This window comes from Amblyomma maculatum, chromosome 6 (genome assembly GCF_055883805.1).
Source record: "Amblyomma maculatum isolate TAMU_Amacu chromosome 6, ASM5588380v1, whole genome shotgun sequence".
In the NCBI taxonomy this organism is placed as follows: domain Eukaryota; kingdom Metazoa; phylum Arthropoda; class Arachnida; order Ixodida; family Ixodidae; genus Amblyomma; species Amblyomma maculatum.
In genome coordinates, this window is record NC_139349.1 from 63,275,469 (window position 1) to 63,293,415 (window position 17,947).

The window sequence follows — 17,947 nt, forward strand, 5'->3', positions numbered from 1 at the left end:
TTAGAGACAACGAGTGATGAGAAATAAGTTGCGGGACCCTACCGTTAAGAGAACGGAATTACGCGTTACCGGACACCACCTTCAGACGCCTCCTTTAGATGCGTGAAAGAAGAAGATCAAAAGATGGATGCCGGACACGAAAAATTTGTAAGCTATCGGCCGTGGGTTCATCGGTCTCAAGACGCTGATATTGCACAGCCCGCAACCACACAGTGTTGCGTGCCCCTGGATTTTTCAGCCAGTGGCGTCATCGTAGACGGTAGGCCAAGGGATTCATGGCGTCAATATAGCGTGTTCGTGTCGGCCGTAACGCTTTTTACGATCGCGGTAGTGTGGGCAGTTCCCCAGCTGGTGCGAAGCCTCGTAATAGGTTGTGTGTACCCGGACTGCCTGGACCCGGGTACAGATATCGCTCGCTCGCTGAGAGGCGTCCGAGGGGATCCTTGCGAGGACTTCTACGGCTACGTATGCGCCGGGTGGCAGCGGGCCAACCCCAAAGGCGGAAACCATTTCGAGGTATGTTACCCGTTTCTTTCTTTTTACGTGTGTATATTGACTTAAAGGCTGAGCAAGCCCACGTCTCAAGATTTTGCGCTGCCATAGATACCGATCTTAGTTGCTTATTACACTGCAGCGATTTCTGCTAGAAGCCGGTGTTTCATGTATAACGGCTGAAAGTTGTTCAAATGCCTCAACTACCTGCCCCAATGGAATAAAATGAAATTTTGCATGAATTACTTTCATTTCAGGAAGGCTAACACCAAGAGTGCAAGTCGACGGAATAGTGTTAACTGCTGTCAAAAGGCTTGCTCTAGCAAATCACCTAATTGCTACGCCCTTTAAATGCAATTAGCAGCACCTCTAGAAGCATCCCTATTCTTAACCTGTGAAAGCTGTCGGCTGTCAGACCACAACAGCAGTGAAAATTATTCCGGAGACATCTACTACGGCGACCTCATAGCGCATGTCTTGCTTCTGGGTGTTTAATCGTTTAATCCCGCAATGCACAATTCACTTAATGGGGTCTATCACTGCACAGAAAAAAAAAAAAAGGTGAAAAACGCATTAATTCCGCAACACTGTAATAGCTGTTGTCTATTGTCGTCACGAGTTTCGGGGCAATGGGCCGTCAGAATTTGCAGCGGCGCGTCTCCCTCGCGGCCATCGTCAGTCTGATGCTGGAAGAAGCGGAGGGGCCGAGACCCTCGCAACGCGTGGCCCACCTCTTCCAGCGCTGCGCCCAGCTAGCCTTCAACGAGCAGGACCGGCGTGACGAACTGCGCCAGTTCATGAAGCGCTTCGACCTCACGTGGCCGACTTCCCGGGCTAGGTATGCGTGTGCGAACGCAGGCCCTCCGACTTCCTTAGGGCTGAGTCTAGTATATATGGCTTTTTTTTTTCTACAAAACGTTAAAAAGCTCCTGTCGCCGCTGCAAGGATCCCTGCAGGGGTGCTGCAGTGTGGATATGTAGCTCATCATAACGCAGAGGTTGGGAACGAACGTGAAAGTGATTAAAAATAGCGTGCAAATAAAACGTATCAAACCATCGTCGAAAGAAACGGTTAAAAAAATGTTTTCACGGGTGATAACGAAAGCAGCAGCGCGACGGCGGAGGAGTCCGAACTTTATTTGGCTGTCTGCAGTGGAAGAATGTGAGGCAGTTATGTGATTTTATGTGGACACCTAAGTGACTGCTATAAAGCTATTCACAGGCAATTGGTTCACTCGTCGCTTTAGAACTTGTATAGTACTTGTATCTGTTATAGAAATGTTAAATAGCGTAAACGCAACCATTGTAGTGAATCATCAGAGTACCAAGTGAATATTCAGCTTAAATGTTATGTGTAAGTACTCAGAAGAGTACAGATAGAATGTTCTCTGGATGCATTTTTGTTGTTAATTTGTATCCGATGTGACACAAACAAACCTGCTAAGGTCGACAAAACATCAGATGTTTTCTGCTCCGCTTATTTAAATGGACGGGTAGGCCTCATTCCTCCCATGTATTTTATTTAACCTATCTTTGTGACCCCCTTTTTCGTGATCTGCTGGGGTTAGAAAGTTAATTTTGGTATCATTATAACCAGAAATCTGGGTTAGTGACACAAAACTATGCTTATTCTTTTCTGACCATTGAAGTTTTGCTTGCTTTATTTACTTGGCCTACCAAACTTTAAAGTCAAAATATGCAGTAAATATCCTTTAAACGAATTTTTCTGCGTTGATGTTCATAATTATAATTCAGTAGCCTCTCTCTAGTGTTCTCACAATGCTTTAAATTGTTTATCTTCCTAGATTCTGTAATTCCTGAAGAAAAGAGTCAAATGCAGAAAACTTTTGTCTTGAGATTTTTTTTTTTGACGTGGAAGAAAGAGCTTTATTACAATATAGAACTGTATAAATTCATGCTGACGCATTGTTTCAATAGCCACTAGCTAGGTTGTCACCTCCATTATCAATGCTATTTTTCTGCGCTAGCTGCCTTGCTCTCCGGGTTTCCTCAGGTCACCAGTCGTGTAGCCTTCTCCACAAAGTACAGTTGCCGCCGGTCAGCTTTGCATAACCACTCGACTGTGAGCCGTCTTGCAGCGACTCCAAACGATCTCACACGTCATCTCGAGCTCTATTGCTCGATGCTGTCCGTTTGGATGTCTCGAACTGCGCTGTGAAGCACTTTACACGCTGCAGGGAGATCATGCAAGCAACAACCTGTCGTGTAGCGTCTTGAACCAGCTGCAACTCCCCACCGCATGATTTAAACACACAGATTTCGGCAACCGCACGCGAGAGAAACTCACTATCGATCTGGATGTAGCCACGGTCACTAATACTTAATTTTGTGGTCTCCTAGCGTTCCGCCGAGCGTGAGAACTTTGAAAAAGAAGCGCGCGGGGACCGCGGCGTCCGCCTCTGAATTGTGTTGCGCAGATTCGGCGTCATTTCTGATCTAATTATTCAGTTCCCATGTACGTGTCGTTTTATAAACCACTTCCTCGTCTTCATTATTAGATGAGCACTGAATATCCAGCTTCAAAATAAAAGTAGGCTGCCCGCAGAAACACTGAAGCGCCAGCAACTACTGTGCGTTGCGAGTAAGGCGTTTGCGTCAGAAGATTTTTGGGTAAATAAATACGCTAGTCAGCTTTTCACTGTTGCCAGATGAGTGGCAGCCATCCCAATAAACGTGAAAAAAATAGGCGATTAAAAAGGTGTTTTGTTTTCAGCTTAGGAGAGGCGCAGGTATCGAGCAGGTGTCAAGGGTAAGCTTCGTGCCGCCTAGGTTTAAAACAAATAATGTCTATTTAGGGGTATATACTTCATGTGGGCGTAAATAAATGGCTAGACTATGTTAAGATTAGAATAGGGATTTTAAATTACGGAAAGCCAAAAAAGGCATTTCTTTTTCTGAAATTTTGCCTATCCTGTTTTCTTAGCTCCACAAGCACTTTGCTTTCGCACAGCGTCATGTTGTGCCTGGCCAAAGCCGCCTAGAAATTCAGCCGGACGCCAAACTTCTTCGGCGAACGCCTCCTTCACAAACTTTGGATACTTCTGTGCAAAGCACCAATGCACTGGAGGCGAGCCGTACCAAAGGGACAGAAGCGACGTGTTTCAACATGCGCTGAACGTCCAGACAGCACGGCGCGCCGTGGCCCTGACGGTGAACCCCTTCTCGCCCCGCGGCATATTTGAAGCGAGAGCGCAGCAAGCTCTCCCATTGGCCCTGCGAAAGTGCTGCCGTCGGATTGGATCATTTTGAGCGTCAACGGCTCTCGGCAACGGAGTCTCAAGTGCTTCCGTTCGAGACTCCGAGTGTGAGTTCGTCACGAGCGTCCATCGGGAGCAGTTCGCCTCCTGACAGTGCGGACGCGGCGGAATCTCCCCGGCCGTCGCTGCGCGAGAATAGTCGCGTATGGCTATGTTAGCTTTCGGCCCCAGAGCCGATCTTGTTGTGTAAATACCTGTAAATAGTGTATAAAGCCTTTTCTTCATCTCACCAACGCCGACTCGGATTCATCGCTACCGCCCAGGGAGCTGACAGCCCTCGTTCACGAAACGGGTGACGAGCGCTGCGTTACCAACTCCTTGGCACAACCCTGTTGACGGTGGGCTACTGTGTGATAACCCCACCGGCACAACATTGGTGGCAGTTGCAGGATCCACTGGCACAACCCTGTTGACGGTGGGCTACTGTGTGATAACCCCACCGGCACACCATTAGTGGCAGTTGCAGGATCCACTGGCACAACCCTGTTGACGGTGGGCTACTGTGTGATAACCCCACTGGCACAACATTGGTGGCAGCGGTGGGATCCACTGTCACAACATTGGATGGCAGCTGCGGGATTGACCGGCGTCAGGCACCTCGGCGCGGTGAGTACCTGAAGTTTCCCTCAAACGCCAGGCTTCTCTAACACACAGGGTAGCTTAGAGAAAGGCTGAGCGTAGCATTGTGTTAACCTTGCGTGTTTCAAGCCTACAGGAAGTGTTTTGAAAACCAGGGGATGCTGAGAAGGGAATCAGTGTGAGAAAGGCTTGCGCATCTCTTGCTAGGAGCGAGATAGCGAACGTATAGTACACTATTCTAAAAAAGCAAACAACAAGAGGCCGGTAAAGGATGGAGAGTTACAAGGTCAAAGAACTTCTCCAAATTTGTGAGGAGTTGGGCATCGATTTGGGCTCAACAAAAAGAAAAAAGGAAATTCTTGAGATCATGCAGGCAGATGACGTGACGGTTGAGGAAGCCGCAGAGGCCTGGGATGACATTCAAGAGAGAAAAGGGAAGGAGGAAGCCAAAAGGCTAGAACTCCAAAAGCACGAGGAGCGTGAAAAGCTAGAACGCCAAAAGCGCGATGAACGTCGCGAGAAAGAGGAGAAGAAAGAACGTCACGAGAAAGAGATGCGTGAACGTAGGGAACGTTTCGAGAAAGAGATGCGTGAACGCAGGGAACGTCACGAGAAAGAGATGCGTGAACGTAGGGAACGTCACGAGAAAGAGGACGCCCGCGTATGGCAACTGATGCAGCTGGAGGTTTCAACACATAGAATGAGCGTGGAAAAGATTAAAGCTTTTAATGTCATTCATTGTAACGGTTCAATACCGCGAGACTGTCCACCACCGTTCCTCATCGCTGAGGATATGGCAGTGTATTTGGAAGACTTCGAGAATGTCTGCAGAAGTAAACGTTTCGAGCGAGATAGTTGGGCACAGAATATGGTAGCTCTTCTCTCCGCTGAAGCGTCGGAAGAAATCAAACGATTGGTTGGCGACCGCTTGAAAAATTACGATGAACTAAAAGAGTCATTGCTGATACGATATCAGATAACGCCTCAGGATCTTCGGAAGAGATATGAGAGCGAGAAACATTGTAACAAGGCATACTTTGATTTGGCCTATCAGTTGAAAGCCGCTGTAAGCGAATGGCTAGAAAGTCAGGAAGTCTCGGAGCAAATTGTGCTTGCACCTGAGAATGAGACACAACTTGGGGAAGCGGCCGAGCAAAGCGACCGCAGCAGCGAGCTGATCGAGTCTCGAACGGAAGTGTCTAGGGTTACCTTTGTCGAGCCACTGGCAGCTGAGAAGATTGGAGCCGACTCCATCGGCGAGAAATCCGCAGTGAAACCGTCCTGCACGCCGCCTCACGTAGCTGTAAGCAATCCGATTCCACCAATCGAGAGTGGGGAATTGGCAGTAAATCAACCGCCTGACAACCCAGAAGCAGCAGTTGTACAGCATGGCGGAGATGTAGTCAGGCTAGGAGACGACAAATTGGCAATTTCCGAAGTCAGAGTCGACGTAGATCAGGACACACAGAAAAACGAAATTGCGCTCATGGAAATTGCGCAGCTCACAAGTGTTGAACAGCTAAGGCAGAACCATGACGCGGACGCTGTCGAGAATCACACCTGTGAAGTCGACAGCGAGCGACTAGACAGGAGCCATGAATCTTCCTGTCCTGACGCGCCCAATCGCATTGGCGAAAACAACAACCCTAGTGCGAACATGGACTTCACGCGATCCGAAACGGCCCAGCTATCAGACGACCTTGATCGTGCGCCGGTTAGCGCTGAGCGATGCTGCACACCGGCGGATCAGTGTAACTTGAGTGGCGAGCCTACAGAGGATATGCCTAGCTTGGGGGCTGGCGTGAGCGAGCCTTGTCCTTGTTCGGACGCGACTGGCAGTACGTCACGCGCTGCTGGCCGCGATGCAGGTGCGGCGCCGCACTCCGACAATGTCGGCGCCATACTAGCTCCGGTTACCGGCAGCTTGAAAGAGCTGGCACAAAAGGAAAGAAAGCAAACATTCAAGTGCTGCCACCGAAAAGAGCGGAAAGGCAGGTGCATGAAAGAATGCTCTCATCGAAAGGTGAGAAAACGCGAACGATCGCGAAAGGAAAAGAAGCGGCGATCCCAGCGGCACAAATGCACCCGTGCTGAGAAAATGCGCGATTGGTGCGCAAAGCGTAAGGAACGAGACAGATCGTTCAACAAAGCGAGTAACTTCTGCTCGTCTGTTCTTTCACACAAAAAGTGGAAAGAAAGGTCTCGTAGAGAAATGGACAGCCGATGCTGTAGCGGAGGGAGGAGAGCCAAACCGCCCGAATACTGCTTCGCGTTCTGCCGCTTGCGGAAGAGAGCAGCACAATGCGAACTCGGATGCTTTGAGTTATGCATTCAAAACATAGCTACCTTCGACGAGCGTTTCGTCGCTAACGGTAATGTTCTAGGCAGATCGGGGCAAAATTGAATGACCTCCTTGCTTCCTCAGTTGTGGTCTACGGTCCAAGTGATTTCAAGGATGCTCTTTTCCATTACTGATTGATAATTTTCCTTGCTACTTAATGTATCTTTAATATGCAAAATTGTTGTTTGAACCCTGTGTACTGCATCCTATACACTTGTCTCTTGTTGTAGTGGGAGCAAAAAGGGGACAACAATTTAGCTAATTGAATTTGAAATTTTGCCTCTGTCTGGTGTTTGACGGGTGACCGAGGGTACTTGCTTGTGTTGGGTGTTGCCTGTTGTCGGTCAGTTTTGCAAGCCGCAGAAAAGTCTACCGTTACCAGTGGCGAGTGGCAAGGGCATCGGAGCGACCCGAGCGAAGTTGTTCGGCGTGCCCCGGCAACCAGGCTGTCGGCAGAGATCCTGACCTGGCGAGTGGAACCCGAGGCACGTGAGGCTACCTGGCGCCCGGACACTGTACGTGAGCTTGGAGGAACCTGGCGAACGAGCGCGCCCGGCATCCGAGCCACATGCGAGCAGCTCGTCTTCCCGGCGCATTGTCTGATGGCGGGGGTGCTGTTGTGCCTGGCCAAAGCCGCCTAGAAATTCAGCCGGACGCCAAACTTCTTCGGCGAACGCCTCCTTCACAAACTTTGGATACTTTTGTGCAAAGCACCAATGCACTGGAGGCGAGCCGTACCAAAGGGACAGAAGCGACGTGTTTCAACATGCGCTGAACGTCCAGACAGCACGGCGCGCCGTGGCCCTGACGGTGAACCCCTTCTCGCCCCGCGGCATATTTGAAGCGAGAGCGCAGCAAGCTCTCCCATTGGCCCTGCGAAAGTGCTGCCGTCGGATTGGATCATTTTGAGCGTCAACGGTTCTCGGCAACGGAGTCTCAAGTGCTTCCGTTCGAGACTCCGAGTGTGAGTTCGTCACGAGCGTCCATCGGGAGCAGTTCGCCTCCTGACAGTGCGGACGCGGCGGAATCTCCCCGGCCGTCGCTGCGCGAGAATAGTCGCGTATGGCTATGTTAGCTTTCGGCCCCAGAGCCGATCTTGTTGTGTAAATACCTGTAAATAGTGTATAAAGCCTTTTCTTCATCTCACCAACGCCGACTCGGATTCATCGCTACCGCCCAGGGAGCTGACAGCCCTCGTTCACGAAGCGGGTGACGAGCGCTGCGTTACCAACTCCTTGGCACAACCCTGTTGACGGTGGGCTACTGTGTGATAACCCCACCGGCACAACATTGGTGGCAGTTGCAGGATCCACTGGCACAACCCTGTTGACGGTGGGCTACTGTGTGATAACCCCACCGGCACACCATTGGTGGCAGTTGCAGGATCCACTGGCACAACCCTGTTGACGGTGGGCTACTGTGTGATAACCCCACCGGCTCAACAACATGTACGTGTCGTTTTATAAACCACTTCCTCGTCTTCATTATTAGATGAGCACTGAATATCCAGCTTCAAAATAAAAGTAGGCTGCCCGCAGAAACACTGAAGCGCCAGCAACTACTGTGCGTTGCGAGTAAGGCGTTTGCGTCAGAAGATTTTTGGGTAAATAAATACGCTAGTCAGCTTTTCACTGTTGCCAGATGAGTGGCAGCCATCCCAATAAACGTGAAAAAAATAGGCGATTAAAAAGGTGTTTTGTTTTCAGCTTAGGAGAGGCGCAGGTATCGAGCAGGTGTCAAGGGTAAGCTTCGTGCCGCCTAGGTTTAAAACAAATAATGTCTATTTAGGGGTATATACTTCATGTGGGCGTAAATAAATGGCTAGACTATGTTAAGATTAGAATAGGGATTTTAAATTACGGAAAGCCAAAAAAGGCATTTCTTTTTCTGAAATTTTGCCTATCCTGTTTTCTTAGCTCCACAAGCACTTTGCTTTCGCACAGCGTCACTTGTTCGCAATAAGCGCTTGCTTCTTGCGTCCGGCAGAAATTTCGTGTGCGGAAAGCGCCGCGTTGGTGACAAGACCGCCACTTATGGCGCCAAGTGCCGCGACTATCTTGCCCAGGCATTATTATTCGGAACGCCTACTATGCTGATAAATTAGAAATAGCTTGATTACATACCGCGGCCCATGACTGCTTGCGCTCCTCTAAACGCAGCTGCAGCTGGTTGCTCAAGTAAGTTTGGCTTTCGTGACGGCAGTAGCCGTTAGATGGGCCTACGTCCCAAATGTGCGTGATTAGTTTCGTTTAAGGGCAGGCTACTAAAAGCACAGGAAAGAAAGCAAGGACTTATAAAGCGTGCTGTCGGCTTCTGTTACGCTTAGGCTATACACTCAGAGGACATAAACTATCATTTCAGAAAAAGAGGAGAGGTCGGAAGGAGAAAACATGACGCTAGGCCACTGTCCCATGCTTGAAGGATGGGAAATGGTTATAGAGGGGTTACAGAGTAGACATAAGGTGGTGGTGGCCAAAATGCAAAATGGCACACAGCCTTTAAAGCCAGAAGAAGTCAGATGTCACCAACGCGATGAATCCTTTAGTGAAACTTTTTTTTTTTTTTTAGTGCAGAAAAAACGAAGTTCAGTTCAGTTCAGTTCAGGCGTTCAGTCGTGTCCGACTCTTCGTGACCCTATGGACCATGTCACGCCACGCTTTCCGGTCTCTCACTATCTTCTTAACATCACATAACTTCATCTGCAGTGCCTCGAGGATGCCATCTAACCATCGCGTTCGCTGCCTACCCCTTCTCCGGCGACCCTCAACCTTTCCCAACATCAAATCTTTCTCCAGCGACTCCTCTCTTCTCATCAGATGACCAAAGTAGCTGAGCTTTAACTTTAGAATTTGACCCTCCAATGAGCAGTCAGGGTTTATGGTCGACAATATCGACTGATTTGATCTTCTGGCAGTACAAGGAACTCTCAAGAGTCTTCACCAGCACCACAATTCAAACGCGTCAATTCTTCGGCGGTCAGCCTTTTTCACAGTCCAACTCTCGCATCCATACATCACAACTGGAAAGACCATAGCACGAGTTATACGGATCTTGGTTGGCAGACTAATGTCTCTGCTCTTTACTAGGCGGTCAAGGCTACCCATTGCTCTCTTTCCCAGAAGCAGGCGTCTCCTAATTTCATGGCTGCAGTCTCCTTCCGAGGTAATCTTGGAGCCCAAGAACAGAAAATCTGTCACAGCTTCCACTTCTAGTCCATTGATGCTCCAGGACTTGATAGGGCAAGACGCCATGATCTTTGTCTTTTTAATGTTCAGTTTAAGCCCAAACTTCTCACTCTCTTCTTGTACGCGCATCAGAAGTCTCTTGAGTTCCACTTCACTTTCTGCCATTAAAGTGGTATCATCCGCATATCTAAGGTTGTTGATACGTTTTACAGCAATCTTCACTCCAGCTGAAGACTCGTCCAGACCGGCCTTCCTCATGATGCACTCTGCATATAGGTTAAATAGGCAGGGCGACAGTATGCAGCCTTGCCTCACCCCTTTCTCAATCGGAAACCAATCAGTAAGACCATGCCCAGTTCTGACTGTGGCCTCTTGCCCTTCATACAGGTTCCTGAGTAGACAGATGAGGTGAATTGGAACTCCCATCTCTTGGAGAGCTTGCCACAATCTGCTGTGATCTACGCAGTCAAACGGTTTCGCATAATCAATAAAGCAGAAGTAAATGGGTTTCTGGAACTCTCTTGCTTTCTCCATGATCCAGCGAAGGTTGGCAATTTGATCTCTAGTTCCTCTGCCCTTGCGAAACCCAGCTTGCACGTCCGGAAGCTCCCAATCCACATATTGCTGCAGCCTACCTTGGAGGATTTTCAACATCACCTTGCTAGCGTGCGAAATAAGCGCGATCGTGCGGTAGTTGGAACAATCTTTGGCACTGCCTTTCTTTGGAATGGGGATGTAAACTGACCTCCTCCAATCCTGTGGCCACTGCAGGGTTGTCCAAATCTTCTGACATAATGTATGCAGAGTGTTAACAGCGTCGTGGTTGAGGTTTCGAAGCAACTCAGCTGGAATACCATCAATTCCGCTAGCTTTGTTCTTAGCAAGGCTGGCTAAGGCCCATTCAACTTCACTCTTCAGGATGCCCGGCTCGAGATCAGTAATCACAACCGTCTTATGTTGGGTTTGCACCTTCGGGTCCTTCTTGTACAGTTCTTCTGTGTATTCCTGCCACCTCTTCTTTATCTCTGAGGCTTCAGTGAGGTCCTTGCCTCGTTTGTCCTTTATCACGCCCAGCTTGGCACAGAAGCTTCCTTTGATATCTTTGATTGTCTTATACAGAGCTCTTGTGTTCCTTAATTGGCTGTTGTCCTCAACTGCTTGGCACTGTATGTTCAGGAAGGCATTCTTATCTCTCCTTGCTATTTTCTGAAAATCCGCATTGAGAACCTTGTATCTTTCTCTTTCCCCCATACCTTTTGCCATCCTCCTTTCCTCAGCTATTTGCAAAGCCTCTTCAGATAAAAAAACAAAATGTGCACACTATTGCCTATGAAGTGTCGTAGTTTAGGCGGCATTAATAGGACACGGCGGTGGAATGCAATAAAGCGATGTCTGAAAACACTTGTCACAGGTCTACCATGAACAACACAAACTAATATTGTTCATGAAATAAAAAGTCACCAGAGGTTGAGTAAGACTCTCGAGTTAATGGAGCTCAAGGTAATTTACCTTTTGACGTTTTGAAGACAGTTTGGAATGTTATTGCTTGCGTATCTCTATCTAGATTTGTTTATGCATGGACGAAACAGTTCTAGATAATAAGTAAAGTTTTCAAGCCAAATTTTCTTGCCCATACTTGGCATTAATAAGCAAGAAAAATTTAATCTAACATCAAGGTGCCAAATGGCATTGTTATGCAAAAATGACTTCTCTTGTTTTGCATTTTGTAAAGACACTTTCTGCAGTTTTTTGCCACGCTTTCTTATCGTTTTCGTATGCCTGGCGCAGATCGAAGCAAAAGGTTCTGGAGTTGATTGTGTCCCTGTCCCTTGACTGGGGACTAGCCGTGCTGTTTCAACTCACATTAGAGGAGCACTTGCGAAGGCCGGGATTCCTCGTACTGCAGTTCGACTCCAGTCCGCACGCGACTGAATGGGTGGCAGTGCGCAGCTCGCTTCAGGAGCAGAGGGCGCTGCTAGCCTACTTCGACCGAGTCTCTGTGCTCCTCTCTGGCTCCCCCGCAGACAGCGACACCATTCAGATGGCAAGTGGGATGATACGGAAGCGCAGGTCAAACCTAGCTTTCTGGTTCGTACTGCAAAATAAAGAAAAGAAAAAGAAAACAGAAAGAAGAGAATTAGATGATTGCGATCTTCAGTAACGCGGAACTTGAGCGCAGCTCTTCAGATATTTCGGTTTTGCCATATACTGAGTGAAGAACTTAAAAAACATGTATGTATGTATGTATGTATGTATGTATGTATGTATGTATGTATGTATGTATGTATGTATGTATGTATGTATGTATGTATGTATGTATGTATGTATGTATGTATGTATGTATGTATGTATGTATGTATGTATGTATGTATGTATGTATGTATGTATGTATGTATGTATGTATGTATGTATGTATGTATGTATGTATGTATGTATGTATGTATGTATGTATGTATGTATGTATGTATGTATGTATGCATGTATGTATTGTTCGAGGGAAAAATAATAAAATGAAAGTAGACGAAAGAACAGCACGCCGCATGTGGAATCCGAACCATGACCTCCGAATATCGCAAGTGGTCTTCTTACCAACTGAGCTACAGCGACAGCTGTCCGACCTGAGTATTAATATTGCCAGTAACCGAACCTTTAGAGCGTTCACCAGCGCCATCCTCATCCATAAGGGCGTCCTGTGTTAGTGCACGGGGTTCATGTAGAACGTGCTCGGCAGAAAGGGCGGGAGCTGTGAGATGGTCCTCTTACGAACCCATGGCTTCAATGCTGTCAGAACAGATACCCTTACGAGCCATTAAGCAGAAATTTGAAGGGGAAATAAACAGCTCGTTATGAGACATGAGTGAAAGAAGGCAACAATCAGCGAGACCAAGGTAGAGTAGGGGATTGCATTTTTTAAATTTTTACTGTCGGTATAAATTAGTACGATAATCAATTTAGTGTTGCGATTGCGGTGGATATTTATAGTTACATGCTGCCGCCAAAGAATGTGTCAAGAAAAAGTGCAGGAAAGAACGAGGAAACCACCCAAAAAAGAGGTTTGGAGGATCGCGCGAGGAGATGTGTGTTGTTGATGTTGCATTTTTGTTTTAAACGATAAGCGACCTGTGTGCGAAACTTTTTCCAAACTTCTGGGCTGTGGTTTCTTAATGAAAAGTTTGGTTTGGTACATATATACTTTTTGTGCTGATCACAGGAAGTGGACGCCTTAGTTTTTTGTTCATTTATCCTTTAAAAGCGGTCCTCGGATAATGTTAATCAGTCCGGTTCAGTCGATTACAGGCGATGACTCCGTGTTGAGCCCGTAAGTTTTCCTCTGTCCTTAGCAGTGCGCGACATTATGTCCTTTCAGCAAGGACTCATTTCTTTTCTGTGTGATATATCATTTTGCTAGGGCTTTGGATGGTCTGTATGACCCCACACTTGGAACCCCAGCTTGCTGCTCTATATCTCTTGTATATTAATATTTTGTGTCCAACTCAATCAAGATCGCTTGCCTTGTCTTCTTCTACACCGAATTACCGGAGCCTTTCGAGTGATCCGATGACCGTCATGAGAGACAACAGGACAAACCAACGCAAATTTACTATGAGGAATTCTATGAGCATAGAAAAGAAATGGCGCACATTAAAAAAAGAACGCAAAAAGCAACGAGCCTGCCGAAGGATGATGTACAAATATACTGATTTTTAGGGTATAGTTATGCAATATGTGAAAAATTCAGCATCGAAAGCTCATTCCAAGAATTCGCTCAAAATTTCTGGGCTTAAATTCGTGGCAAATTTCTATATTCAATTTCATGTGTAGCGGATGAGCGAAATTTCAAGTTATTTGCCGCTGTGGATCAGTGGTTAGGACACTCGACTGCTGAACCAAATGGAAAGGGGTTGAATTTTGGCCGCGTCGGCCGCTTTTCGATGAAGCAGGAAAGCAAAGCACCCTTGTACCCGGCGATGTCAGTGCGCATTAAGAACCCCCAAGTGATCGACATTTCCTGAGCCCTACACTACGGCGTCCCTCATAGCCTGGGTTACTTTGCGACGTTAAACACTATAAACTATTAAACTAATAATATCCAGACTGTGAAACAAAAGCAGGACCTTTTGCATAATTATAACTTTTATTTTCTCTTCAGCAGCTGACATAGGCAGCGTTTGGCGAATTCCTGGCGTAGTGTATGTGAAGCCTCGGGGAATGAAGCTTCATCCTAACCGAATCATCTCCAAAGCCTCCTCTGAAACTCTTCCTCCTATCTAGGTTGTGGGGATGCCCAATCAACCTACATAAACTCTTCACCAACATCTGCCCGCAAAACCGAGATTTGTCTGGGGCTTGAATGGGACAGATGAGGTGAACGAGTGGCGCTTCTACAGAATGGAGCTGTGTTGGGGAGATCGGTGAAAGATGATGTAGGTGCTAACGTGTCCCTCAGCTAGGGGATGGGTTAAGCAGGTGGCTGGCGAAGGAAGCTTTTGAAGGGTGGCGATGAGGAAAGGTTTGATTTCATTTCATTTGTTGAAGCCTTATTAAAGGCCCGAAGGCATTACATAACGTGGATGCAAGAACTTTGTATGACAATGTATCAGTACTAGCTCATGAATCAAAAGTATGCGAAAGGAAAGAACATAATAAGCACGAATAAATTACAAAAAGAGCAGACTAGTGGGAAATGTGACTTAAATCATGAAAGGTGTCTTGTTACGCTAGGGCGGAAAATTTATCTCTTGGCAAGGCGTTCCATTGAGGTATTGCATAAAAATAAGTTATGCGTTTCTGAAGTGAAGTGCGGCCAAAAATCAGTCCCGTCGGGTGACTGTAGTTTAGGTGACGGGACTTTCTTGAGGGAAGTTGTAAGAAAGAGCGCCGGTTATGATGGCGGTAGAAAAAGAGCACCTTATCCGCCACACAGGAACAGGGGGGGGGGGGGGGGGGACCCTCCCCACCTCTTTCTGCATGGCGGCGACGGTGTTCTATGCAGTCACGTTATCTTGACTCTCTAGCGGCGTCAGCGGCATCCAGCGGTATCAGTCGGTCGCTGCTAGCACTGGGGGGATGAAAGGGGGGCGGAGCTGGTTACGAGGCCGACGACGACGCCGACGCGAAACCCAGGAACGGACGCCAAAGAGCTGCGCTCTAAAAAGAATGCAAGAGGAAGATGTATGATATGGGACGGCGTGATTGAAGGCTTGAGGGAAAAGAGTATGTTTTAGGGATGTAACGCTGCTTAATCGGAGATCGTAGGGTTACCTGCGTCGATTCCGTGCTATTAGGGTGCTTTTAAGGAAGGATTCAAGGTAGAGGGATGCCTGTGATGGACGAAAGAAGACACCTGAGGCGTTTGGGTGGCAGTTTTGTCAGTCCTTCGCTACATCGCAGGAAAATTCTGTTCCCAACAGTACACATGAATTAGTCACTGACCTGAGCTGAGTGCCCCGACCAGTTACTTATTTCCGATGGTAGCAACAGTAGCCTAAAGGCACAGGAATCAGTGCTGTTCATTTATTTTGCAGCCCGCACGTTCGCAACGTATAAGCAAAGGTAACCATTTTCCAACGAAAGAAACGTCCAAGGCAGCGCGTCTTAAAAAATCAGTCTGTCCGCCCACATCATTTCAGCTCTTCTGTGGAACTTATTCCGGCTAGTTATTTTGGATCGACTAAATATACGTTGATTCTGTTTATTAATTCTTGATACTAACGTGATTGATTAATTTCGTAATGTGAATATTGAAGGACCACGAGGCTGCTGCGAGCTATATACCTATGTAGACTGAGTAGCCTCATGAAACCCCATACATATATAAAAACCACCTCCCCTTATCTGCGGTCTGAGCAATCGTTTGAATATTTTGAGCCCTTATTTGGCTCCTGAAGTCTTCCGTCTGTCGTCCGCATGGGCTAGAGTAATTATGCGTAGCTTGCCGCGGAAGACGCCACACTCTTGGTAAATCTTTGCAGATGCTCGCTGTTGACAACCGTGTGCTCTCAGCCATGACATCATCGACTTTGGACTTGAAGCCAGGCTCGGAGGGGCAATATGTTGTCTTCAGCCAGCTCGACGGACTGACCGGACCTGTGCTTTCCACGAGTGAATGGCTTGAGGTGGGTCGCCCACGTTATTGCATTGTGTACTTGCCTGTCTTTGCAAGGTAGCTTACTGATAACTTCACGATTCTACTATGTTTTCGGAAGCAAGCTCAAAAATATGAGATCAGAAATTGTTCTCTCAGTGGGAGAGTTTCTCAGAAGACATAGGGGATAAGTGATATACGGTACAAGTTTTTGCACTCTGTAGTCCGGCAAAGACGATTGGCTATTTTTTACTGCGTACACTTCAGACCTATTCTGATTATCGTTGTCACGTGCCTAACTATATCCAGTGCAGGGGAAATTGAACCTCATCCTCTCAGTTTTCAGTCCTCCCCATCCTGCTGCGGAAAATTAATGGAGCAAGCTAAAGGGAATGTATCATCATGTTATTTGCCACATTTCGAAATGTTACAGTTGTTAACATGCTTACCTTCGACCCCAAGCTGTATCAAAATATTTTTCGTTGGAGCTAATTTGCCGCATTTTTTTTTTTTTTAGAGAAGGCTTATTGTGGTTGTTGCGCAGGCCTTGAATTTGCACATGCCCGAAGCGCTGGGACCAAGCGACCAGATGCTCTTGAAGAACCGGCCACTTCTGCAGCTCGTGGGACAGCTCATAGGTCAGGCGAGCCAGGACTCAGCACCGTTGCTCGCATACGTCACATGGCACGTGGCACGCGCCCTCGCACCCATGACGTCACATCTTATTGTGCAGCAGCAGTTCGCTGGCAACCGTGTAGCTGCGACCATCTACATGCTGGGTCGCTGCTATGCGGATGCGGACGCGGCACTGCCATTGGCCTTTGCGAATGTCTTCGCTCGTCGCTGGCTGCAGACAGAGTCGGTCCTTGATGTGGCAGCTATGGAAGAGCGAATTAGACACGAAGCGAACGCGAGTATGGCTGCGCTGCCTTGGATTGACGACTGGACGAAGACCGTCGCCCTGAAAAAGCTTTCCACGCTCCGCACCATCGTGGGCCGTCCAGCGCAGCTGGCCTCTGATCAGGCGCTCGAGCTCTTGTACCCATACCTGGCAGCGATAGGAAGCGGTGGTTCCTACCTTGATCTTATGAACGCTTTGCGCTCAATGCAGCTGCGGTACGCAAAGCGTTTTCTGCGCACCAATGGCTCTACAGGGAACGACGTCAGCATACCCTTGACGGTGGTCAACGCCTTCTACTTACCCGTCTACCACGTCATGGTGATACCGGCGGCAATACTACACCCTCCTTTCTACGTTGCCGGGTATCCCCAGTCGTACAACTTAGGTAGCCTCGGTCATGTGCTTGGTCACGAAATGACGCATGCATTCGACCCAGACATGGGTCTGTACGACCGCGATGGCAGCCGGCGAGACTGGTGGACATTAGAGTCGAGGGTTTCGTTACAGAGCCGGTTGGACTGCCTTCGGCAGATGTACAACTCTCTGCCCTGGTCTGAAGGTTTGCAGTACGGCGACTACGCTCTTACCGAAAACTTTGCCGACTCTGGTGGCTTACTCAAAGCATACCGAGCGTTCAAAACGCTGCAAGGAGACCCGCACCATTCACTACCTGCCGCCCTCGCAGGTTTCACCGACCAACAGGTTTTCTTTTTGAGCAGCTGCTTCAAATGGTGCTCTACGGAGGAAAAGCAGGGTCCCGGGTGGTACTCGCCACCAATCATGCGCTGCAACGTACCACTCATGAACATGCCCGAGTTCTCCGAGGCATTTGAATGCGGCACTGGAAAGATCATGAACCCCGCGGTTCGGTGCAACTTCATGTGAACAGTGTTCAGCTCGGTCTAATGTGAGCAGGCCGCATTCTTTTACTGCGGTACTCCTATATGCAAGTGTATTAGTAATATTATTTACCGGCACTCAAGACATGTAAACATCTCGTGGTCACAAGATGTGGCTTTGCTTAACCAACCGTTGTAAAGTAGGTGCGCATAGGCTCAGAGAATGTAACAATGTTATTATTTTCATC

At 47.9% G+C, this 17,947-nt stretch overlaps 1 protein-coding gene across 1 annotated transcript; it reads left to right on the forward strand.

Annotated features, from left to right (window-relative positions):
• Nucleotides 1-123: 123 nt before the first annotated feature.
• On the forward strand, nucleotides 124-17,858 carry LOC146185886 (endothelin-converting enzyme 2-like). The gene is made up of 5 exons (XM_084607941.1): nucleotides 124-516; nucleotides 1,134-1,330; nucleotides 11,663-11,918; nucleotides 15,847-15,990; nucleotides 16,504-17,858. Exons 1-5 carry the CDS (start codon nucleotides 124-126, stop codon nucleotides 17,743-17,745), a joined length of 2,232 nt encoding a protein of 743 aa, XP_084464067.1. The 3' UTR covers nucleotides 17,746-17,858.
• The last annotated feature ends 89 nt before the right edge of the window (nucleotides 17,859-17,947 follow it).

Coding starts and splice junctions, on each gene's coding strand:
- LOC146185886 (XM_084607941.1), top strand. CDS start 124: ATGGATGCCGGACACGAAAAATTTGTAAGCTATCGGCCGTGGGTTCAT. Junction 11,919..15,846: donor ACAGCGACACCATTCAGATG/GCAAGTGGGATG, acceptor AAATCTTTGCAG/ATGCTCGCTGTTGACAACCG. Junction 15,991..16,503: donor CCACGAGTGAATGGCTTGAG/GTGGGTCGCCCA, acceptor GTTGTTGCGCAG/GCCTTGAATTTGCACATGCC.